Source organism: Varanus komodoensis, unplaced genomic scaffold (assembly GCF_004798865.1).
Source record: "Varanus komodoensis strain SLA01 unplaced genomic scaffold, ASM479886v1 scaffold8, whole genome shotgun sequence".
Lineage (NCBI taxonomy): Eukaryota > Metazoa > Chordata > Lepidosauria > Squamata > Varanidae > Varanus > Varanus komodoensis.
Genome location: NW_025336481.1, coordinates 21,883,557 through 21,908,735, shown reverse-complemented (window position 1 = coordinate 21,908,735; position 25,179 = coordinate 21,883,557). Strand labels below are relative to the sequence as shown.

Below are 25,179 nucleotides of genomic sequence, written 5' to 3'. Positions count from 1 at the left end.
GCCACTCAGGTATGACCTAAATCATATTCCTGATGAATATGAAGTAAATGCAGTGACAAATAGATTTAAGGAATTAGACCTGATAGACAGAGTGCCTGAAGAACTATGGATGGAGGTTCGCAACATTGTACAAGAGGTGGCAACTAAAACCATCCCAAAGAAAAAGAAATGCAAGAAAGCAAAATGGCTGTCTGAGGAAACTTTACAAATAGCTGAGGAAAGAAGGGAAGCAAAAGGCATGGAAGAAAGGGAAAGATACACCCAATTGAATGCAGAATTCCAGAGAATAGCTAGAAGAGATAAGAATGCCTTCTTCAATGAACAGTGCAAAGAAATAGAAGAAAACAATAGAATAGGGAGGACCAGAGATCTCTTCAAGAAAATTGGAGGTATGAAGGGAACGTTTCATGCAAAGATGGGCATGAAAAGAAGGACCAAAATGGCAGGGACCTGAATGAGGCAGAAGAGCTTAAGAAAAGGTGGCAAGATTACACAGAGGAACTATACAAGAAAGAGCTGAATGTCCCTGATAACCACTATGGGGTGGTCACTGACCTCAAGCCAGACATCCTGGAATGTGAAGTCAAATGGACCTTAGGAAGTCTGAGCAACAACAAAGCTAGTGGAGGCAACAGTATTCCAGCTGAGCTATTCAAAATCCTAAAAGACGATACAGTAAAAGTGCTACACTCAATATGCCAGCAAACTTGGAAAATTCAACAGTGGCCACAGGATTGGAAAAGGTCAGTTTACATTCCAATTCCAAAGAAGGGCAACACCACAGAATGCACCATTGCACTCATTTCACATGCTAGCAAAGTTATGCTCAAAATCCTACAAGCTAGGCTCCAGCAGTACATGGACCAAGAACTACCAGAAGTACAGGCAGGGTTTCAAAGAGGGAGGGGAACTAGAGATCAAATTGCCAACATATGCTGGATCATGGAGAAAGCTAGGGAGTTCCAGAAAAACATCTACTTCTGCTTCACTGACTATGCTAAAGCCTTTGATTGTGTGGATCACAACAAATTGTGGCAAGTTCTTAAAGAGACAGGAGTATCAGACCATCTTATTTGTCTGCTGAGAAACCTATATGCGGGACAAGAAGCAACAGTGAGAACTGGACATGGAACCAATGATTGGTTCAAAATTGAGAAAGGAGTTCGGCAAGGCTATATACTGTCATCCTATTTAACTTGCAGCACACATCATGAGAAAGGCGGGGCTAGATGAATCACAAGTTGGAATTAAGATTGCTAGGAGAAATATCAACAACCTCAGATATGCAGATGATACCACTCTAATGGCAGAAAGTGAAGAGGAACTAAAGAGCCTCTTGATGCGGGTGAAGGAGGAGAGCGGAAAAGTTGGCTTGAAACTCAACATTAAGAAAACTCAGATCATGGCATCTGGTCCTCTTACTTCCTGGCAAATAGATGGGGAAGAAATGGAAGTAGTGACAGAATTTATTTTCCTGGGCTCCAAGATCACTGCAGATGGTGACTGCAGCCAAGAAATTAAAAGACTTTTGCTCCTTGGGAGGAAAACTATGTCAAATCTAGACAGCATACTAAAAAGCAGAGACATCACCCTGCCGACAAAAGTGTGTATAGTCAAGGCTAATGGTTTTACCTGTTGCTACGTATGGTTGTGAAAGTTGAACCATAAGGAAGGCTGAGTGCTGAAGAATTGAGGCCTTTGAATTGTGGTGCTGGAGAAGACTCCTGAGAGTCCCTTGGACCGCAACACAATCAAACTGGTCAGTCCTAGAGGAGAGCAACCCTGACTGCTCTTTAGAAGGCCAGATACTGAAGATGAAACTCAAATACTTTGGCCACCTAATGAGAAGGAAGGACTCACTGGAGAAAAGCCTAACGCTTGGAACAATTGACAGCAAAAGAAGAAGGGGATGGCAGAGAATGAGGTGGTTAATTCACTGAAGCAGTCGGCGTGAGCTGAAGTGGACTCCAGGGGATGGTGGAGGACAGGAAGGCCTGGAAGAATGTTGTCCATGGGGTCGCGATGGGTCGGACACGACTTTGTGACTAACAACAACAACAACTCTAAAAAGTTGTGTTGCTCCAGATATTACATTTGTCTTTCATATATTTACTGCAGAATAAAATGCTATGTGCTAAAATCAACTTAAATATATCTCAGTTTAAATCTTGTGTGCCACATCCAAGATAAATTTGAATGTGCCATTTGACTTACAGATTCTTTATTCTTAGCAAAATCACTATTACATGTAAGTCACAAATGCCATATACATTTTTCACTCTTTTGGTGAAATCTAAATCTGTGTTAGAGCTAACACGATTTAGGGTTTTTGAACAGTCAAATTCCTAGAGTCACTATTTAAAATTGTAAATACACTTAGGCCTTCAGACATGCAGCATTTTTTGTTCTATATTTTTGCCTAGGCAACCCAGAACCACTGTTATGAAATTGAAAATAAAAAACACAAACTAAAATGTAATGTTCTTGAATGGAAAGGTACTCAAAGGTCCACAGCTTGTGGGTGGTTTTATTATTAAAGAGTTGTGTACTCAGTAAACCTTCTCATTCAGCTTTGATACTTTTAAATCACTTAAGCTAAATAGAAATAATACTAATTAAAAGTTTGGTGGGGAAAACAGTTGATTAATCTTATTTTAATCAGATACATTTTTCAGCATTCAAATTAATTCTAAAAATATACAGTTTAAAAGAAAATGTCCAAAATCCATGTCACTGTAATATCTCTATTGTGCCAATTAAATTACTGAGCAAATTTTTGAGTTCTTCTGAACCCTACAGAAAATAATATGCTATATAAAGTAAAAAGAGGTGGTGGATGAGTATAAGTCAAAATAATGCTAAGTAGTCTGATATATTACAGTCCAGAAACAGAGTCAAACAAAGATCCAAAAGTCAGCAACACAGAGTATCCATCACAAGAACAATTCTGGAAAACAAGGGGAAAGGTACTTAAAGAATTATGTTGTCTCCAGCACTGGCTAGGCAGAAACTGAAGGCTTGTATTGTGAGAGCTTCCTGAGTCCCAAGGCAAAGCTCAGCCTTGGTTCATTACACCAATTTAGCAAGTGCATAAGGAAATTCCTCAAAGGGGGTTCTGCTTTGTAACTGAGCACTTCTTCTTAACGCCCTGTTGGACTGTCACCTGAAGTGGCAATACTCCTAGGACCCAGGGAATTTGCCCAGTCACTACCTCAGATGCAGAATTCCTTGTAGGGATGGACCTTTGGTCTATTCCTCCAAGGGTCAGCTCCTCCTGATCATCTTATGCTGAAATGCTCCTGATTTCTGAGAGCTTTAGTTCATCTGCTGATGAAGAGTCCTCCAATGAGGCATGAGTGTGCTATTTTAACTCTTTATTCAGCAAAACCTAATTGACAAGGTAAATGTTCTTTCATTAATGTGTTTATTGTATTCTGAATTCTAAAAAAAATTGCATACAGGCAACATATTTGTCTGAAAGGCACACTGCAGATGAGGATTGTTTGGCAGTCTACCTACACAGTAGGATTTTTGGATTTAATCCAAATTACTATGGGAAAAAGGAGTAAAATCTGCTCATGAACAGGGTGAGGATCATCCAAATGACTGGGGTGGGAAGTTCACCTTAGAAACAGGAAAGAGGAACTTATTTTATATATTTTTTTAAATGCCTATTTACTACCATGGTTAGCATCAGGCTCTTTCTTCAGCAGCCCAACTTCCTTCATCTTTTCCCCTCAAACTGCTGAGTTGGAATACTGACCCAAGACTGGGTAGATTCACTCTCAAAATTTTCATCCTGCCATGAACTTTACTGCAGAACCTTGGATCACTTACACTCATTCAGCCTAACCTACTTCACATGGTAGCTGTGCATGCCTACCATGTGAAGTAACCTGCCTTCCAAGGAGTCAAGGACTGGGAAGAAAAAAGCCTTGTCTCCTTGAAAGGCAGGTTAGAAATGTATGAATAGATACAATAAATAGTATACTAAGACAACAAAATTACCCCCCCCCCCTCAGCTATGTAAATTCAGAGTATTTAAAGGAAAGCACAACTCTTGCTATTGCTGCCAAAAAGACTTCAGCTGTGTGGGCCTGCTTTTCTCTTTAATAGGAACTTGAAAAGACCTTATGTTCCCAGAGAGAAAGGAAAGAAAGCAGCATCTACTGCTGCTGCCAAAGAAGCTTTAACTGCATATTCTTCACATTCTCTTTTTTGGATTCTTAAGAACATCTTATGATCCTTGCTTATACACAAAGGAAAGGGAAGCAAACTCAGCTTTATTTCTGTGCATTTCTTTCAGATAGCATGCCTCTACTACTGTTAGAGTAAGGAAATGAATGGTTAGTGTGGGACCTCTTTGACTCCAAATGTACATATTTAATACATTTATATCTTTCAATCATATTCTCAGGGTGGTTTAAAAGAAAGATAATATAATTTAAATTCAGTCTACAGAAAAACAGTATAAATTTGAGAGCCAGTGTGGTGTCATAGTTAAGCTAGGGGTGAGATGAGGCAGGGCCTGGGGCAAAATCAGATATAAGCAAGGGTCATATATTAGCAAAGCACAGCAGGGCCAGAGGAGAAGGTAAAGTCAAGAGCAAGTCATGATCAGATATTGAGAAGACATAGCAGAACCAAAGATAAAGTGAAGGTCAGGAACAGGCAAAGATCACAGTCCTAGCAAAGTTTGTGGTAGGAGCAGAGGTAAAGGCAGGAATCAAGACAAGAGTAACATTATAACAGAGCCAACACTGGACAGAAAACCACCTACCTTCACAGTGAAACTAGGTATGTTTTTTATAGCACCTCCTGTGGCTTACAGCTGCATTCAGTGATTGCAGAGGTTCTAATCCCTGCAAGCACTTACAGGCCTGATACCAGCCCTGCAAGTACTTGCAAGATGAACCAGCGTACCTGCACTATCAAGCCACCAGAGGGAGCCAGACTGCTCTGCCAGATCCTGACAAGGTGTTATGTATGATCATGTTATTTGTGCTATGTCAGCTATATTCCCCTTTCTCCCCTTTCTTAGAGCCAAATCCTTTAAGGCTCTAAGAGCACACTCCATATGTACTTTAGCTAATAATTTGGCGATACGATATTGCTGCATAGAATCTTTAGGATTTAGGCAGTTTATGTCAAAGTTCATGCCTCAAAACATTCAATGGGAATTACAGACAACATTTCTGTCTGAAATAAAAATTGACAAAGCAAGTGAATGACTGACAGAATATTTGAAACCCAAAATCTAGTAACTTAGAGAAATAACTGAGAATGTTTTCTTCCTTGATGCTGACAATTATAGTGTTTTCTATAGAATGTTTTCTTGCTTGAACTGTGATAAATGGCAACTGAAATCTCATTTTAAAGAATCGGGGTGCCCAGACTACCTTTTAAGCCACAGAAGAATCCATTTGGGAAATATACCGAAAAGTACACAGCTGATTCTTTGTACAAATGATTCTTCAGTGCAAAACATATGACCTGGCTCAAATTGGTTCACTGCCTTCTTAAAGCATGTTATATTTCACATATCTTTATGTTTTATATATTTCATTTTGCCAAAATAGCTTCTCAGTGGAGCCCTGTGTATATCAGACATAAATAGAAATGGGACAGCACAACTGGAAATTGTCTCCTAGCACAAGAATTTTCTTCTTCCAAAATTCATACAGAGCCCAAGCCTCATCATCTAAAACCAAGGGAAAAATATTTAAGCTAATCTTTAGTGTACTAATGTTGTGTTTTTAATTAGACATAACAAACCAGTGGATTAAAGTAGACGATTTTCAAAACAGTACAAGACATATCTTCTCTTTTGTTCGCACTTGGTTTTAGAAAGTAAGTTATTAAGCATGACTAACAATTTGAGACTTATAAACCTCCAAGAGCATAATACAACAGATGGATAAATAAAACTTTATTTATTGTATATCCACAAGATCAGTGTAGAAGGTGTGGGAATGCAGAAAAGGAAATAAAAAAGGAAAAAAATCTTAGCTTTTAAGGGCTGAAAAGAAGAAAGTTATAAATATGATTAAACAAGTTGGCATTTGATAGTCTACAAGAGGAAGTACTTTGTATAGGCGGCCAATGGTTAGAATTCTTATTTTTACAGACTCTTCCGTGGGTTCTTACCAGTTCTTTCCATTTCAATCATCTCCCATATGTCATACAAATATTTCTGAAAACCAGCAAGATTTGCAACGCTATAAACAATCTGGTGAGAAGAAAAATCTGGAAAAATACTGGATCTGTGTTTCATATATTTCAAGTGATATCAAAAAGCTTGAAAAATGTATTAAGAGCATATTCCAAAAACTGGAGCCCTCTGCCTATTCATTGCTCTGGCAGTAAGAGCTGTAGGGTGAGAGAAACACCAGAAACGTTTACAGCCTCATTTTATTTATTAGCCAACATTTCTAGTAGAGAGGCCACCTAGCTTTCTGGAGGTTGCACACTGCCTGAGCAGTTTTTTGTTCTAGCAAATCCCTGGTCACTCCCTGCACCCTGTCATATTCATCTCTCAGATTGATTTGTACAACAAGGAACATGTGGTGCAAAGCTGTGATGGGTTTGTCAGCTTGGCTTAAATCTAGGTAAGAAAGCACCCTGACATCCCATAGCGTTTTGTAGGATTTGTGTGACCCATGTTGGGTTACTGTGTTGCCTGAACCTGGATAAAATGGCCCATCATGGATCAATACTAATGGCTAACAAGCTATTTAGCAAGAACAATAAATATCCATTTACCATTCTTGCCAAGCAGCTAACATGCAACTGCCATTTCTAACCATTTTTTTGCACTTTACCTTTTTTCTTTCATACTGTGGAGCCAGTTGTCTAGCTCACTTTTGCAATCCTTCTTTGACAGCCATGATCTATCCAACCAAGGTGCTCCAGGGCCAACTACTTTTTAAAGAAAAGTATGCCCTCATTTTTGGCAACAGTTGCAATTTTTAATTCTTATTAATCACCTTTCCACAACTACAGATAATGGTAAATACAGGAGTAGCAATAGGAAAGGGGAAGTGAGTAATGGATTGGGGGGGGGGGGCGCTGCTGGCAAAATCCAGCAGGTACCCACTCTGTCTATTGCCACCCAGGGAAATGGTAAGTAAATTCCCCCTTTGTAGGCATTTGACAGCTCTGAAAACCTGACCTGTCAAATGCTTTCAAAAGCCGTAGTAATCCTTCCTTCTGAAAAGCAAGGAATCTGCCTTACCCTTTTCTCAGTTTTTTTGGGGTGTATCTTGTGCCCTAGTTGTCCCCTCAATTTTGAAAGTGTCCCTGAGACATTAGCATCTCAGAAACATGCAAAACCCCCAGGAGTTGTGAATAATTACTAAATTTTGAAACAAAAATGTTAGCACTGCAAACCAAAAAAAAACAAAACAAAACCATGCAAAGTATAGGCTAGGGTAGCTAGTGTGATGTAGTATTTAGTATGGTGGACTGCAGACCTGGGAGATCCAGGTCCTAGTCCTACTCTGCCACAAAGCTCACTGGGTGACTGAGTCAGTAATGGACTATCAGCTTGACCTACCTCACAGGTTGTTGTGAGGATAAAATGGAGCTATGTAAGACACCTTGGATTCCTCACAAGAAGAAAGGAAGGATGTAAATGCAATGCAATAATAATAATAAATGCAATCATAGTGCTGCCAACAAGAAGACCCATATTTCCACTGTGTTTCTGTGGGGCATAAAAAGCAAGGTCTCAGAAGACTAAAAATTATGGGCAGGTTCATACAGAAGTAGGCAATCTTTCAGATATATTGGTCCAAGCCATTAGTCCTTCATGCTGTAAGAAATGGTACATTGATCTGGGCATGGAAACAGATTGGTAGCCACTACAGCTGCCATAGGATCAGTGTAGTACAATCTCTAAAATGTACACCACAACACAATGGCTGCAACATTCCACTGGACACAGGCCATTTATGACTTGTTTTTCAGGATTAAAACTTGTTTTAATTTACAAACACATAGAACTCTACACAAAATGTAACCTTAGTACACAAAAACACTACCTTATTTTTGGGTGGCCCCATGTTATTTCTAAACAAGCCATCCAAGTTCAATATTAAATAGAAAAACAAATCAATAAAGGATGAGCTACCATCTCCAGCTTATGTCTTGCATTTTCTTTGTAGAATTTAGATGGCGTATGGCACAATGCCTTTTAAACTTAAGGAACTATTCATAGATGTAACCATTCTGTAGACAGAACTCTACTGTTAACATAAGTAATACTTATTTGGTGTTTAAATGCAAAATGAAGTACAATATATTGTTGTTGCGGCTGTTGTTAGTTGCGAAGTCATGTTCGACCCATCACGGCCCCATGGACAACATTCCTCCAGGCCTTCCTGTCCTCCACCATCTCCCGTAGTCCACTTAAGCTCACACCAACTGCTTCAGTGACTCCAACTAGCCACAATCTATTAAACATTCCCAAATTTGTAAGATCTAGATTAAGCCATACTTAGCTTATACTCACTAAAATCAGTAGGACTTAAGTTAGTCGTAACTATCATGCCCCATTGCTTTGAATGGGTCTACTCACAGCATGGCAGTTTGGATCCAATATTCTATAAAGAGGTTTTTAATGGAAAAGAGAATAATTTATAATTATAATAATATAAATTTAAAGAAAATAGCTGTCTCATAAGACGGATCTGTTTTGAGGGGACAGAGTTCAAACTACGCATAGAAGTAATGTTTGTGAGAATGTCAACTTGTTTAAGCAAGGAAACTTGTTTGAAGAATGAAACTCTGACAGACTTCAAGTTTGTTTTCTAGTAGGAAGCTTTCTATTTAGTTTCTAACTGTGTATTCCATCTAATCCAAGGTTGGAACAATAGTATTATATATCAGGTCATACAAGATTTGTTAGTCTTAGTTACATCTATCATGAACAATGAAATCTGAAGTAGGTCTGAAACTTCTGAGGCAGCCAGGACATCTGGGTCAAACTCATTAGTGATATTATGCTTAAGCTTTCAGATACTTAAGTCTACTATGGTTGGTGAACCAAATTAATCTTGTAACATTCCAAAGGACTGGACCACTTTTTCTTTAGTGAGGACCTGCAATAGGAAACAAAGGCCTTTATACAGCAAAGGGCATGTTGGACACCAGAACAATTCAAATGCCTGAGTAACTCAAAGGGTAAGGGTGAGTGTTAGAGATGTAACAGCATAGACTAATCTATACACATACTATGGAGCTGCCCAATACTGATGGCTTTGGGTTCAAGGTCCTTACCAGAAAAAGTATACTCCTGGAAACTTCAATCAGTGAAAAGATGTCCATGCCTCAGTGGGATATATTGCAGGCAAATGGGACTTGGCAGAGTGACATGATGCATGGTTTAGTAAGGCCACACTAGCAGCACTGTTTGTACAAAACTGGAAAGTGAGGAAAACCCAAAATATATGAGTTGGATTGAGGATCTATTTATGTTAGCTGCTTATACAAAGATATATTATACCATATTACTGAAACAAAAACAGCTTTCTTGAACATTGCAAAAATGGGGCTGGCCAGCAAATAAACATAATTAAAATATCCCTTTATTTATTTCAAATTATTTGTTTTTAAACATTACAGAAATATCAATTTATCTAATTTCGCTTAAAGAAACATTGACTCTTTAAACAGTGGGCAATATAAAGAAAGGTGGAATAACTTAGCAAGATGGGAAGGGGAACAGGAATCAGGAGTGGATAAAAGAGTTTGCTTTTTTTCTACTAGAAAAAATGAAATATAATAAACTGCTAATAGCAAAAGAAAGGAAATAGAGCAACTTCCCTATGAGGAAACAACTGAGAATGGGGAGTGAGTAAAGAGAGACATTATAGAAGTATAATGCATGGTTTGAAGAAACTGGAGAGGATACATTTTTTCCCTTCCCACATAATACTAGTTTTCAGGGTCATTCCATGAAGCTAATTAGTAACAAATTCAAGACATATGCTTCGTCATACAGCACACAGCTAAACTGCATAATTCAATTCCACAAGATATAGAAGATGCAGAGATGGCCACCAATCTGAATGGCTTTAAAAGGGGACTGGACAAATTCATGGAGGAGAAAGCTATTAATGGCTGCCAGTCCTGCTGGTTATAGACCACCTCCATTAGCACAGGCAGTGTGTTTATGTTTGCCACTTGTTGGGAAATCTGGGAAATAGGGTGCTATTACACTAATATCCTCCTTGTGGAATTATACAGACAGCTGGTGGACCACTATTTGAATAGAATGCTGAACTAGATGGACCCTTGGTCTGACCCAGCATTGCTGCTCTTATGTTCTTAAAGAAAAGCCTGTTTTTGCTGAATCAGACTAAGATCCCATGCAAACTAAGACTACATACTCCTGACAGGTTACAGATTTCAGGATCATGGGCCAGTTTCTTCAACCAGAAATGGAAAAAATGAAACCTAAGATTTATATAGGTAAAGTACACTTTCTTTCCTGGGATCCTGCCTTCATGATTTCAATAATATGGAGCAGCAAGTACTAAGATTCTGTCCTTTAATAAATATAAATGTGTATTTACTAACATAGATCACTATATTGCACAGCCATATAAGTCATACTTGTGACAAGTTTTAGTTTTGTGATATTTTCCTCTGCTGGTGCACTTTTGTAACATGACATATTTTCCATCCTCTACTTTTTGTTTGTATTTGTATTGTTTTAATTTGTGGACAGAAAGCCTATTTGCATTCCCTTTCAAAGCAAGTAAACATTCTTCAATTCATCTTGTTAAGCACGAGTTACCTGGGAATTTTAAGTGGCATGATTCATGAAGTGGAGCAAAGCTTTTCAGAGCATACAATAGTAAATAAATTAAAATATGACACTTCAGTACAAGAATGTAAAGCTATATGATCAGTAAGATCAGGTTCATTTTGACAAAAAAAGCAAATAGTCATTCCAGTCTTGAATTGTAACCATATGGCTATGCATAATGAGAACTAGTAACCCAAAACACAAGCACTCTATGACTACTTTTTTTCTGTGTGCTCTCTTCAAAAAGTTCTCCCTTAGCCATTAGACTGAAAAGAAAATGAATAAATACATGAGAGCTAGTCTGGTATCTTTCAAACTGGTTCAGTGAGCAATTTCTTTGCAGAATTTTACAGATACAAACATGCTTGATAGCTATGCATGTATATCTATCCATGTATACCTATAACTATATGAAACAGTGCACAGCTCTGCAAACAATTAAATGTAATTAAGTAGCATTTATTTCAGTGGTACTTTATAGCCTTTTCATTAGTGGACTTTCCTTATACTGTATTACACTGAAAATTGAAGTGGACTGTCCTTATACTCCGTATTACACAGAAAGTCCCCGGGCTATTAGGGTGGTATATAAATGCAATAAAATAAAATAAATAAATAAAAATAAAATAAAATAATTCTAAGCCAACATTAATTATCGGACAATAGAGTTCTTACACTCATCTATATTATACAGAATTGAATCAGATATAAATATGCAAATCTAAAGACATATAGTAGACAGTAAGTGCCATTAAATTCAGTGGGACTTTGATGCCAATTGAGCACAAGAATGAAGTGAGAAATATGAAACACAAGAAGAGATAACTGTTTTACATTCTCACCACACTGTCTTCTCTCACTTTCCACTGGGTATTCAATGCATAAATAGTATCTTCATAATGGCCACCATCTTTAGGGCATAATCCTATGTCTCCAGATAATGCCCGGAAGATAACAGGATTTTTCAGAGTCTGAGCACCAAGTCCTGTGACCTTGATGTACAGCAGAGGTCCTCAAACTTTTTCAACAGAGGGCCAGTTGGAAGGTCCCGGCAGTCCGCATGGGCCAGTGAGGGGGTGGGGCAGGGGTGCGCATGTGGGGTGCGGCGGAGGCGCGTGTGTGGGGCGAGGTGGGGGTCGCGCAGTGAGGTGGAGGTGGGCGCATGTGGCAAGGCAGCATGAGTTCAAAATGATGTCTGCGTGAGCAAGCCGCTGCCTCTCCCCACGGGCGCACCCCCACCTGCGGTCCAAAACTTCTGAGGCGGGCCAAATAAATGGGCATGGTGGGCCGCATCTGGCCCACAGGCCGTAGTTAGTGGACCCATGATGTACAGGCTCCAAAGACCAAGCTCTTGCCCCACCCACTACAGCCAGTGTGGAAAGAACAGCAGTGGCTATGCTTTAAAGCTGCAACTGGGCCCAGACGTGGGGAAAATTGAGGTTTCAGGAGATGGTGGAGGAGGAAGCTGGGACTGTAAATTTGCACTAATTCTAAGTGGCACCTTAGCCTCCTTCTCCTTCCAGATTGCCACCACCATGCCTTGCATTAGATGCTCATAAGCCTCTGAGTTTGGTGTCTTATAAACATCTGCTGAGAAAGCAATAGGACTGTTCCCTAATTTGTTCACTAGAAATAATATATATATGCAGAAGAAATACTGGCAAACCCAGATATCTATCATTCTGTGCATTGCTTGGCACTGCCTGCGTATTTCACTGCAAGTTTTTTAAGCCAATGTGTGTGTATGCAGAAATTTGCAAGAAACAGATGGACGTGTGAGTCTTCCATGACACTTTCATCAGTCCTGTACTATATGGATGAAACTATCAGCTATTTCAGACAAGAATGCATACTTTCATGTAACATTTGGCGCCATTAGACACTGTTTTCCTTCTCAGAGCGATAACTGAGCACTATTCATTGTTGTATGCAAATATATCTGGATCAGGGCCAAGAAGTTTAAATATTACAGTATTTTTACAACTAAAATCAACTTATGACAGACATACAGTATTTTGGGAGGAAATGAGTTACATCCATTAGTTCTTTTCCACTAAAAGAAGACATTTTCCTCCAATGGAAGTAATTTTTAATCCATGCCAATGTTCCATTTTTCTTAAAAAGTAGTTATTTCTATGTTGGACAAAATAATCTTAGATTAATTCATCAGAATAATCCTGAATCCATTTTATGTCTGCAGGCTAAGATATATAGCAATAAATATTGACAGTCACTTAAAATTTATAACAGCACTTACAGGTGAAAAAATAACCACCCAAACCAACCTAGGAAAATACTCCCCTTCGCAGTCTACTCCTCCATTTGCAGAAAGGAGATTTAGCACTTCCAGAAGCAACCTGAAACTGGCCAGGCTGGCAGAACTCACATAAGGAAACTCAATTGACCTACCCTGTCCCAGAAAAGAGCATCTCATCCTGGAAGTGCTTAATCTTCTTTTCTCAAAAGATGGGCACCATTTGTGGAAGAACTGACCACTCTTGGAACAGAGAGGGTTGTAGACTTGTAGATGGGCAGCACTGCATGGTGCCTGTTATTTTCAGACAGTAAGAAATATATCTGGGATTATCAGCATTCACATGAAAATCTCCACATTCACCACATTTTAGTCATTACTTGTAGCAAATACATCTCTTTATCTGCAGAATATAAAATAATTATCAGAAGATTACCAACAGAATGATCACTGACATGGTATTATAATAACATCGGATGTCAGGAGTGATTTATCAAAATATTTAAATACATGTGTTAGAGGTTTTTAGGGCCCTTGTATAGCCAGAAGAATGAACAAGATACAGTTGGATCTTCATTAGCTATGTGTTTCAGTTTTAAATAAATTTGTAAAATGCATTTGGTTGCTAGTTTAAAAGTATTGCATAAGATTTCAAGATTTCAAGAAAATACATGCATACAAACTAATCACCTATATTGTTGTTGTTTCTCTTAGTCATAAAGTAAACATTCAGAGATAAAGATTTCAGTTTATTTAAGCATCAATATACAGGGTTAATGTGCATTCCATATTTACCTGGAATGTCATTATCTTCAATGCTTCCCTCAACTGATCCAATGGAATAGTTTGCTGGACTGATTGGTGGGCTGGAAGTAAAGCTTGCATATCCTATTGAAGAGTTGATTTCAAAATAATCATGGCTGTGATTTAGTCGATGAAATTCAAAAGCTGATACTATTGATGTACGTTGCTTGGGCTGGAAGAAAGAAATGAGTTGAAATGTTAATAGTTTCATTTCCTTTCTACCTCTAAGTTTCACTACCTCTTAAGTATTTTTTCTTTTAATCAAGAATTCAAACATATCCAATGACTTTCAGTTTATAATCTATACATAAGTTCTAGGATTGTTTTATCTGTTAAGAAGGATGTCTATATTATAAACTGAAAATAAAAACACAGCACAGGATAATATATCTTCAGTACAAAAATCCAGATGTGACAATGCCTTTGGAGATTTAAAATATCTATATTGTAGTATCTTTTTTCAAAGCAACTCTGCAAAATGAGCATTTCAGTCTTGAACCAATGGCATGATCGTATTAAAAGTCTAGACAGCTATGATAATGAACAGAATTTAAATAAACATTTTGTTATGTTCTCAGATATGATCTTGATAATATGTAAGTTCAAAATAAAACTATGTCAGGAATCTACAGCAATGTGATCAAAAGTGTTTTACACATTCTAAAGGAGAAATACCTATTCAAAGGGTCATTGGTGCATGTCAGCTATCCTTCCTGCTTTGATGTGCATGTAGTTTAACATGCATCTCCAGACCTTTTTCTGAGAGCTTATGGATGACAAGTCTACTATTTATAATTTAGCAGAAGGAATTTGACATTCATGTACAGAATATGTTAAGTATTTAGTATTTTTGCCTGAAGGACACACTATATACAGAGTATCAATAGAGGGAGATTGCAGGAAAAGACAAAAGAGCACCCCTACTTTAATTGGAGGATTAACATTATAAATTATTGAGCCAGTCAATTAAATATAATTTTATCCAAACCCAAGACCAGTGGTGGCGAAACTATGGCACCCGTGCCACAGCAGGCATGCAGAGCCTTCTCTGTTGGCACGCGGGCCAAGTCATCCCAGCATCGCCCCAGCAGCCAAGCATCAGATAACTGTACACATGAGAACATGCGCATGCTCGGAAAGGAGTAGTGGCGCCAGGCAATGATGTGACGAGTCACGACTCATTAGCTGCAATTCATCTGAGCTTTTGCATGGCTGGTTAGTGCGCTGCCAAGTGTGTGTGTGTGTGTGTGTGTGTGTGTGTGTGTGTATATATATTGCTTAGACTGGCTGTTTTTTCTAAACTAAAACCTCAGTTTTCAGGTTTTATTGCAGTGTTGGCAGTTTGCGATAAATAAGTGGGTTTTGGGTTGCAGTTTCGGCACTCAGTCTCTAAAATGTTTGCCATCACTGCCCTAGGCTCATTTATAGCAGACGTCCAACATATAGCAATATACATTTCAGATTTGAAATCCCTGATCATTTCAAGTTCTTCTAACAGTGTTGCTGTCTAGAAAGGGATCTTTCAGTATATACCACATCAATTAAACATTTATTTCCTTTTCAATGCTTATACATCTCTTATTGCAGAATATCAATCTATTCACTTTATCCAGATCATTTTGAGTTTGAGTCATACCTCCAAAATATATAAAAAAACTTACTGTATTCTCAGTCACTGACGAAGCACTGAAAGTCATGCACAATTTATTTATTATTGTTAATATGACTTTTATTATCATAAATTTATGTCTCCAGTGGCAGCACAGTACACATTTCCAGATATTATTCCCTTTTCCTTTGAAGATGGGGGAAAAAAAGCCATTTCTGCTGATCGGAGAACATGAGAGAGGACATAGGGAAGAGGCAGTCGCTGAGATAATTAAATCCAGTACTGCGCAAGGCTTTAGACCAGGCATGTCCAAAGTCCGACCCGGGGGCCAACTGCGGCCCGTTTTCAAATTTCGAGCAGCCCGCAGTCTCTTCTCCCTGCCAGCTCAGCCTGTCACTCATCCCTGCCGGCCAGCGTTTTTCCCTTCACCGCACAGCGGTTCCCACAGCTGTCCCCTGCTGCCCCCTGCTCCTTCAAGGCTGGTGGTTATATTTCACCAGAAGATGGCAGTAGACCTGAGTCAGCACTCTCCCGCGTGACCCTTGTGACACAAGGCTTGTGTGCCCATTTCTAAAATGGCAACTGTAACTAAAAAAAGGAAAGTTGACAGCGAGGGCTGCCGCTTCCAGGACAAGTGGAAATTGGAGTATTTTTTCACTGAAATACAAAACAACTGTGTCTGCCAAATTTGCCAAGAGACTGTGGCTGTTTTCAAGGAATTCAATATCAAGAGGCACTACCAGACGAAACATGCTAACTACAACAAGCTAACTGGGAACGAACGCAGTGAAAAATTGAAGGAACTGGAAGCTGCTTTAACGGCACAGCAGTGCTTTTTCACAAGAGCCCGTGGGTCAAATGAAAATGCCACAAAGGTGAGCTACGAGGTGGCAACACTGATTGCCAAGCACTGCAAACCTTTCACTGAGGGTGAAATTATTAAAGACTGCGTGATGAAAATGGTGGAGAAAATTTGTCCTGAGAAGCAAGAGTTTGCCAATGTTTGCCTGGCTCATAACACTGTGGTATGGAGAATTGAAGACGTTTCATCTGATATTAAGAGACAGTTAGAGGCAAAAGGAGTGGAGTTTGACTTTTTTTCGTTAGCCTGCGACGAAAGCACGGATGCATCTGACACCGCTCAGTTATTGATTTTTTTGAAAGGAGTGGACAATGACATGAACGTGAGTGAAGAGCTACTTGACCTCCAGAGCCTTAAGGACCAAACAAGAGGAACAGATTTATTTGCTTCTGTTTGTTCCGCCGTAGATGACATGAAACTACCATGGAATAAAGTCACTGGGATTATTACGGATGGCACACCTGCCATGGCTGGCGAGCGAAGTGGATTATCAACTTTAGTCTGTAACAAAGTCAGCGAAGAAGGAGGCAAAGCTATAAAACTCCACTGTATTATTCACCAACAGGTTCTCTGTGCCAAACATCTGAAATATAATCATGTTATGAAACCGGTGATGAAGGCTATTAATTATATTCGCTCCAAAGCCCTGTGCCACCGCCAGTTTCAACAGTTTCTACTCAACATCCAGGCTGAATACGGAGATATTGTGTATCACAACGAGGTAAGATGGCTCAGTCGGGGGTCTGCACTGCAGCAGTTCTACTCTCTGAGGGAGGAAATCGGACAATTCTTGGCAAAAAAAGGGACAACCGATGCCAGAACTATCTGATCCTGTTTGGCTGGCTGATTTTGGATTTTTAGTTGACAAAACACGGCATCTGAACGTGCTGAACACGTTTCAGGGGCAAAATGCAGTGGTAAGCCAACTGTATTCACATATCAAAGCCTTTGGGACCAAGCTGCTACTTTTCCAAAGGCACCTGTCACAAATGCAGCCCAATACCACACATTTCCCTTCGCTGCAGGAAATAATGACCAGTTTTCCGCAGAACAATATGAGTGCGCAAATAAGGAGGTATGAAGCAGACATCTCATCTCTGGCTGAGGAGTTTCAACAGTGCTTTCGGGATTTTGCAGCTATTGAAAAGGAGATCACGCTTTTTTCATCTCCTTTCTCTGTGGACCCTGATGACGCTCCAGACCACCTGCAGCTGGAGTTCATTGAGCTGCAGTGTGACGCCGAGTGGTGCAGTCAGCACCAACAGCTCCCTCTTGTCAACTTTTACTGCCAGCTGGATAAAGACAGGTTCCAAGAGATTCGAACATTTGCTAAGAAAATGCTGAGCTTGTTTGGTTCGACATACTCGTGCGAGAAGACATTCTCGGTTATGAACATTAACAAGAACCGTGTGAGGACGAGACAAAGTGACTTTCACCTGCGTGACATCTTGTGCATCAAAACCACTGTTTTTGAGCCAAACCTGGCCTATATAATGCAGTCGAGATCTCACTATCACCCTTCACATTAGTGCAGTTAAGTTATTTGTTTAGTCTTTCATGAAATAGTTCATTTGCATTTAATATTAATGGTTCAAAGTATGCCAGGCTGAATGCTCAGCCCCCACACATTTTCACCTCACCAAATCTGGCCCTCCCTGCAAAAAGTTTGGACACTCCTGCTTTAGACACACACTGACCTAAATGCAAAATCTCCAAAACCTATGGAACCTGTTATCTCCATAATTTTATCTCCTTAATTTCCATGCTAAGGCTGCCTCTTGAGTTCCAGCTTGTTACTTGATGGACTCTGGCAACTTTCTGACAATTTTAGTTTCCCATCAGCCAAGAACATGAAGCAGACCATACCCTTAATTCCATCTTTGTTCCAAGCTTTCAGATAAGTAACCTGAAAATGCATAAGGATGGGTCCAAATAATCCCACTGCCATGGTCAGACTATTTCCTGGTGAGTTTTGAACTTCACTTCTGCAGGGATGAGGGAACCATTTGGATGGTCTGCCACAGGAACCTGACAGAATCCAAGGGTTATCTGAATGTTCTAGGGCATTTTGCTTTACTATTTTGATTACATCCTCAAGTGCCTGTCCAGCAGATCTCTTTTGTGCAATCTTTTTCTGTTAACATTCTCCCCAGCAAATAGGGCCCTGATCCTAAGACTCTCTGTGATCTTTTTGGGTCACACTTAGGTCTCTGACAAGCAAGAACTTAATGCTGTTACTGGCAATAGCTCAAGGTGAAGTAGTTGACACTGCCACTTGTAGGTTCAATTTCAGTTGCTGCACTCTGCTATAAAAGCTGCACCTTGCTATGACCAATGTCTTCTTGCTCCCCTTGGCTAATAAAAGATAGCCAAGAGGATATGTGTGGGTGGGTTCAGGGAACGGTAAATGCATCTCTGCATGAAGGAGTGGTTCCTCCTGTTCTCAATGTATTAGTGCAATCACTCCTGATGGAATCAGTTCTGAACCCAATGATATTTGACAAGTAGCATTCAGGTGCAAATGCCTCTTTCCTTCCAAGGGAAGGTACTTGAGATGGCCATGGCAGAACAACTGCAGGGATTATTGTAGGATATAAAGAGAAGGATATCCTTCTCTTTCTCATCCTATATTTTTATTTTATACTGATAATTTTAATTTTGTATTTGTAAAGCAATGTATTTTTTGTATTTTTATATTTAATGGTAATTTATTATGTACTATTGTATTTCAATGTATTTTATCATGTTGTAAGCCGCCCCGAGGTTTCGGCAAGGGGCGGCATAGAAATGTTAATAATAATAATAATAATAATAATAATAATAATAATAATAATTATCCAGATCCATTCCAGATTGTGTTTTGACCTGTTTTACTTTACTGAATCAGCCTTTTCACCCTGATTGATTACTTTTATTGAGAGATGGACAGGGAATTGAGACCCTGTTAAATCTGCTTGATGTATCATCAGCTTTTGCTACCATAAACCATGATATTGCTCTGGATATTCTGTAGGCTGGGCACTGAAGGTTACAGTGGGTCTGGTGCTACCTGCAGGGTCAGCTTCAGAATGCAATTCCTCACCCCCTTGGTAGCTGAGCTGTTGGGTTCTGTAGGCTACTATCTTGTCCCCCATGTCTTTTAATATGTATATGAAACAGTTGGGAGCAATCATTAGGGGATTTGAAGACAAATGGATGACACACATCCCTGTTTCCCTGTGACCTCTCAGTCAGGTGAGACTGCAAGTCCTGGATCCGTGTCTAGACTCAGTGACAGGATCACTAAAGGACAATAAACTGAAGCTATATTTTGGTAGTCTAGGAGACTGGCTCATTGATTGTTCTGTATGGGGTTGCACTCCCTTCCAAAGATCAGGCTCATAGTTGGGGGTTACTCCTAGATCCATCATTGTTGCTGTGGGCATGGTTTTCTTGATTTGACTTTCTTGATTTTGTTTTAAACATACTGATTTATTATTTTAATTGTTTATCTGTTACTGAACACTGCTCCAAAATCTCCATACTAGAATATGGAGTGGAAATATTATAAATAATTAAAATAAAATAAACAAGTGCTGTGTCATTTGCAAGGTTGATACACATGTTCTCTATTTCATTCATTCATTCATTCAAAAATATTGAACAGAGTGCACTCAAAGAATGCAATCCTGTTGAATTCAGTGAGAGCCAAGCCACTGCCTTTAATTAAGTCCAGACATTACATTAGAAATGAACTAATCCAGCAGCAGAGCTATTCAATGTTCTGGGTCCATCTGTTGAGAATTCCATGATGAAAATAGCATTTAAAAGCTGTTTTCAATTAACTATCACACAACAGATTGTTCTAACAATAACGCTAATGCTTTTCTGTTTTCTTGACTGCCAGCCACTAACTAGAAAAAAATAATTATGGCAGAAAGGGATAAATAGGGATCCTGTAGAAGAAAGACAACAGGGAGTGTGCAGTTATAGAGGGGCTTGAATAGACAACATGTAGTACAAATTTCTTGTAACTACTAGGGTAAAAAATAAAAAAATAAAAGAAAATTTATGAGCCACCAAGAAAAACATGAAGTTGAAAATAACAGTGATGTAGACACTAACATTGTTTGTATTAGGGATGCATGAAGAATCTGTTATAGGCAGAAAATCCACTGGATTCCCTTGTTTCAGCTTCCTGGACTCCAGTCTGCTTTGCTGCAGTTCAGAGTCCAAGTTTCTGGTGAGTGCTTGCTAAGAATCAAGATGGTGGCAATAACTGGGTGGAAAGGTTGGCCACTCGGAATGGTGGCTGGTGTATCTGCTTGCTGTGCCCCTTTTTTGCATGCAGAGCTCACAGTGGCAGTGAGTGGAGAAGAAAGTTGGCCACTGGGAATGGTGGCTGGCACACCCACTCACAGCATGCTGTCACCAAGTCCGAACTGTGCGACCAGCATCTTTTCTCTGTATCAGCCCAAAAGGCTGGCTGTAGCTGGTGCAGAGGAAAGATACTGTTTCCATAGTAGTCTAGGGGGCTGTTTTCCTGGTGGGCACATGGTAACCTGATAAGTGTTTTCTGACGGTCACAAAATCAAAATACTGGGTAAGCTATCTCTGCTTAGGTCTAATTAAAATCAAGCTTGAAAATAAAACAAGAAGTGGGTTTTTTTAAATAACATAAGAGTATTACAATGTGTTAATTTCTTTGTATCCTTATAAATTTATTTGGTATTAGGGTATTCTATTTAATTCATACTATTAATTTTTCTTATCAGAATAATATGAGAAAATGACAATTTTGCAGATAATATTAATACAAATCAGTTTCTGTTTCTGATACCCACCTGAGGTCGTATAACTTTCACTATATTTTTCAGTGCAGTGTCTGGTGATGGAGGAGAGCAGTCAGGTGTTGGGCCTGTTGAACTGTTTCTATGGTTACTTGTACCTGGTTCAATAATTGCTACTTGAGGTGCATTATCTGTGAATAAAAATAGCAGTATAGTGATTATAAGATTGTACATCATATTCATTTAGAAAGAGGAAACTGGCTATGAAGACAAAGATTACACCTAAATATGCTGTTGTTATTACCAGGTATAACTGTTATCGCTTGCTTTCAGTTTGAGATACTCACTTATTTTGAAAAGGAATGCAGTCCTGATTAAAATTATTGCCAAGAACCCCAATCCAGCAGAACTACATACATGCAGAAAAATATTTGTGTGGGGGATTGTTCCTCAAGACATGCCTCATGCATTCAGAAGGATGCTGGAAGTGGCAGAGGGTAACCCTATACTGAGCATTTAGAGATATATGGATGCTTCAGTTGTGTGCAGATATGTGAACAAATGGTTTGCACTGTCTGTGGATGGTACTGATTTCTAGCACCCCTTTCAAGCTCCAGTAGATTGCTTGTCCACAGTAAAATTTACTCAATGTGTGGCTATTCAATGCATTCTCAGTAAGGGCTACTGTCAGTTGCTCCAGTCCCTGTACATATCCCAATTGAGTAAATACGGCAAATTGCAGTGCTTGCATGCAGAGAATTTTTTTCTTGCAAAATACTTAGACTATATACTTAGACTATATAACAGATTAAAAATGTTTACAGGAAGAGTTTTATATCTAAACACAGATGGTGTAGAGTAGTGATAATGACTCTGTAAGAGAATTAGCACTTTTCTCATTTGTTTCCCTTCATCTCTATTGCTCTGTGTTCATCCAGGAAAGCCACTGCTAATTTTAAAAGGAATACTTATGTAATGCCTAAGCCTACAAAATCTTAAAAGATGGACACAAAAAGCTTGATAAAAACTCAAACAAAGGAAAATAGAGTTGCACACATCTGTTTCTTCTAAGAATTAAGGTTGCAAGGTAGTTTACTCTTCTAAACACAGAAGCAAAGAAATGCAAATATTTGTGATCTATGATTGGACATCACTGTGTTTTGAATATGGGATTCCTGACTGGGAAATTAACAACAGTTAAGGAGGTTTTGTATTGCCAGGCTATAAATCCTATTACACATGTGCTCCAAAACTGTCCTTACAAAAGTATAGAAACCTATAGAATTTTTCCCTCTAAACTCTATCATATCATACTCAATTTCTGTTCTATATGTTCTGTCACATTTAAAATCCCTTTATCACAAGCCACTGGTGTTCAAACTTTAGGAATTTCACTAAAAGGGCAATAGAGATCAGTTAGAACCCATGCCCACAATGAATATAAGGAAAGCAAATATGAGGAGGGCAAGGTATAAATGGCATATAAATGACACCAATGTAGTGAGAGAACTGATTTCATGCTGTTGTGGAAATTAAGGCTGTGCTAACAATTCCTTTTTAAATAATTGTAGTACTAACATTGGATGCACTCTATGATTCTTCATAGGAATTAACTTCAAGGCTAATTCCAGGAGGTTATTCATACATTATACTAAACAATACTACAAAGCTACCTTTCTTATCTTGTGTCCTGCATTCACACATTCATAAGGTAACTATGCTTGAGTAGTTTCTACATGCTGCCATATCCATCCAATTGGTGGTATGGGTCACATCATCTAGGAATCAACTCCAGGGTGCACAACTCCTGGGCATCTGCCTGGAAAGCTTTTCTGGCTTGCTGCAAGGAATGTGTGTGTCCTACAGCTGTGGCAAGGGGTGGGGGACACTGGAACTTGTTGACAGCTCTCAGGAAAGCTAGGGAGAAGACAGGAGTGGTACAGAGGCCAGGAGAGAGAGAAGGCGACCCAGGTTTCTCAAGGCAATTGCTCTGATGCTGATGCCTGTGCACAGCCAGAGTGCTTCTCTTGCGTAATGCTACCTTCAAAAGAGGGGAGCACTGGCTTCTCAATTAGAACATTCAGCCTTTTCAAAGTGCTGCCCCAGCAGAATGCAGTGACCAGACTGGAGTGCCAAGCAGGACTGCTTCCATGGTTGCTGCTGCTGGAGAAGGTGCTGCACAATGCCCTGCTGCCATCTATATTCCAGCACTGCAGCTCAACAACAGGAAGAAAGTGCACAATGGGAAAAAGCAGCATGAGGCAGTACATCATGGTGCAGGTGCCTCAGCAGTTGCTATGCAGAACAGGACAGCCAAAAAGGGAGGCCAAAGTGTCTGCTGCAGCTGCAACCTTCTTGCTGCCAAACCCAATGGCAGAAACACAGAAACCATGAAAAAGGACTCTAACTGGATTCACAAATCAAACGTGCCACACTTCACTGTGCCTGCTGAATTCGCATGTAACAACAAGCCCTTCCTGTCATGGCTCATTATTATTTGTGAACATAGCCTATGTAATGAATCAAATTGTATTTGTTAACAGGAACTTTTATTTTGTGGAGTCAGATTTTGAAAAATAATCAATACAGTTGGTGGACAGCTACCACATTTTAATACAGAAAATTACAGTCATTGTAGATATTTTCTGCAAGAATGGTACAAATTACAAACATTTAATTAAACAACCACACCAGCTAATAGTGAGAGTTGGTAGTACATGACCTGGATTGACTGGCATCATTATGAAGCAGCCCTACATAACTGTCCCAGCAAGTAAAAACCCCACCAACCATATACTATGGTATATCAGGAGCGCAATAAAGCTTCTGTTTCTTATTTGCTTGGAACTGCAAATCTAAGGGTGGAGGGATTATTAAGTCCCTAGTAGGAAACAAAAGGGAAGAAGAACATAATTTAAAAATGCAGGCCAGTCTGAAAGTTTCCTTTAAAAATAATAATTATAAACATCCATGAGAGTTATTTGAGTCAAAATGCTTTTGCCTCAATGAACAAACTCTTTTTTGTGCAGGTTCATTCTCTCTTTTATTTCTGTGTTCCTATATTGATACTTTACTTCCTTCTCTGATAAGCACCTGGTTCACTGATGGATTGTGTTCAGCTTGGGAATTTGTGTAGTCCTTTAACACATAAATGAATACTCCATCATATTCTTCTCAAACAAACTATGACTGATGTGAGGTAATTTCAAATGGTAAAATTCTTACATGAGAGAAGCTGAGTGTGAAAATAATTCAGCCATCATGAAACATGAGGTGGCCATCCAATCAAAACCACCAAAAGCACAATAAAGCCATTTCTCTTCTTTTGAGGCCACATTTAATAAGTGGTTGAAGTGATTCTTCTGATGACCTGCCTCCCTTCCCCACCTCAAAATAATGTGCAATGTTTAATGCTGCTCTTGCACTAGCTATATACCCCACTACTGTAATGGGAAGCTGGCAGATCATGCAGCAATTGGAAATATTGAAACACTTGGTTCCAGGATGGGGCAGGTCAACAAAATATGCAACATTTGTCCCATTCAGGAAATGAATGTTTTCACTAAGTTATAGGTCAACAGCTCAAAGCATTAGCTCCTCTTGTATTTGCTGAGGCTCCCACTCATACTCAGCAGCAATTTTGCATAATGCCTGGTGTATTTGTCTTAATTTTGTACACATTTCATGTTATTCCATTGTGAATCCATGCAGAATCTGTTCTGCATTTTACTGAGCCATCAATCCTAAATGATTGCCAGCACTACAGACTTATGCCTGGGACTGAAAGTGGTTAAACAACACAAGAGTGATGGTCAAATCAGTCTATTTCTGGACAATATTAGTATTCAATCGAAATCCCATTTTCTCCAATTTATGCATCAGTGTGCAATTAAAATGTACACATTAATGCATTTATTTTTGTATGCAACTTTCCTCAATGTATGCATGTTTGTGCATAATTTTAATGCCTGGAATTTCATTTAAAAGTCATAGTAATTTGGGTCCAAAGAATAATTCTGTTCCAACGCACATATTAGTCTGTGAACTGTAAATTAAGTCTGTTTGTTT

At 39.1% G+C, this 25,179-nt stretch overlaps 1 protein-coding gene across 3 annotated transcripts in view; it reads right to left on the bottom strand.

Annotated features, from left to right (window-relative positions):
* ANKS1B (ankyrin repeat and sterile alpha motif domain containing 1B) overlaps positions 1–25,179 on the bottom strand; it is a 325,003-nt gene that overhangs the window by 222,514 nt on the left and 77,310 nt on the right. For 2 of the 3 annotated variants that reach the window (XM_044454764.1, XM_044454762.1), the window contains 2 exons: positions 21,166–21,302; positions 13,863–14,043 (listed from right to left, as the gene is read on the bottom strand). In XM_044454764.1, the coding sequence (XP_044310699.1) occupies positions 13,863–14,043; positions 21,166–21,302 (318 nt within the window). Of the gene's footprint in view, positions 1–13,222; positions 13,422–13,862; positions 14,044–21,165; positions 21,303–25,179 lie in introns of those variants that run through there. The other variant, XM_044454763.1, reaches the window with a different exon arrangement.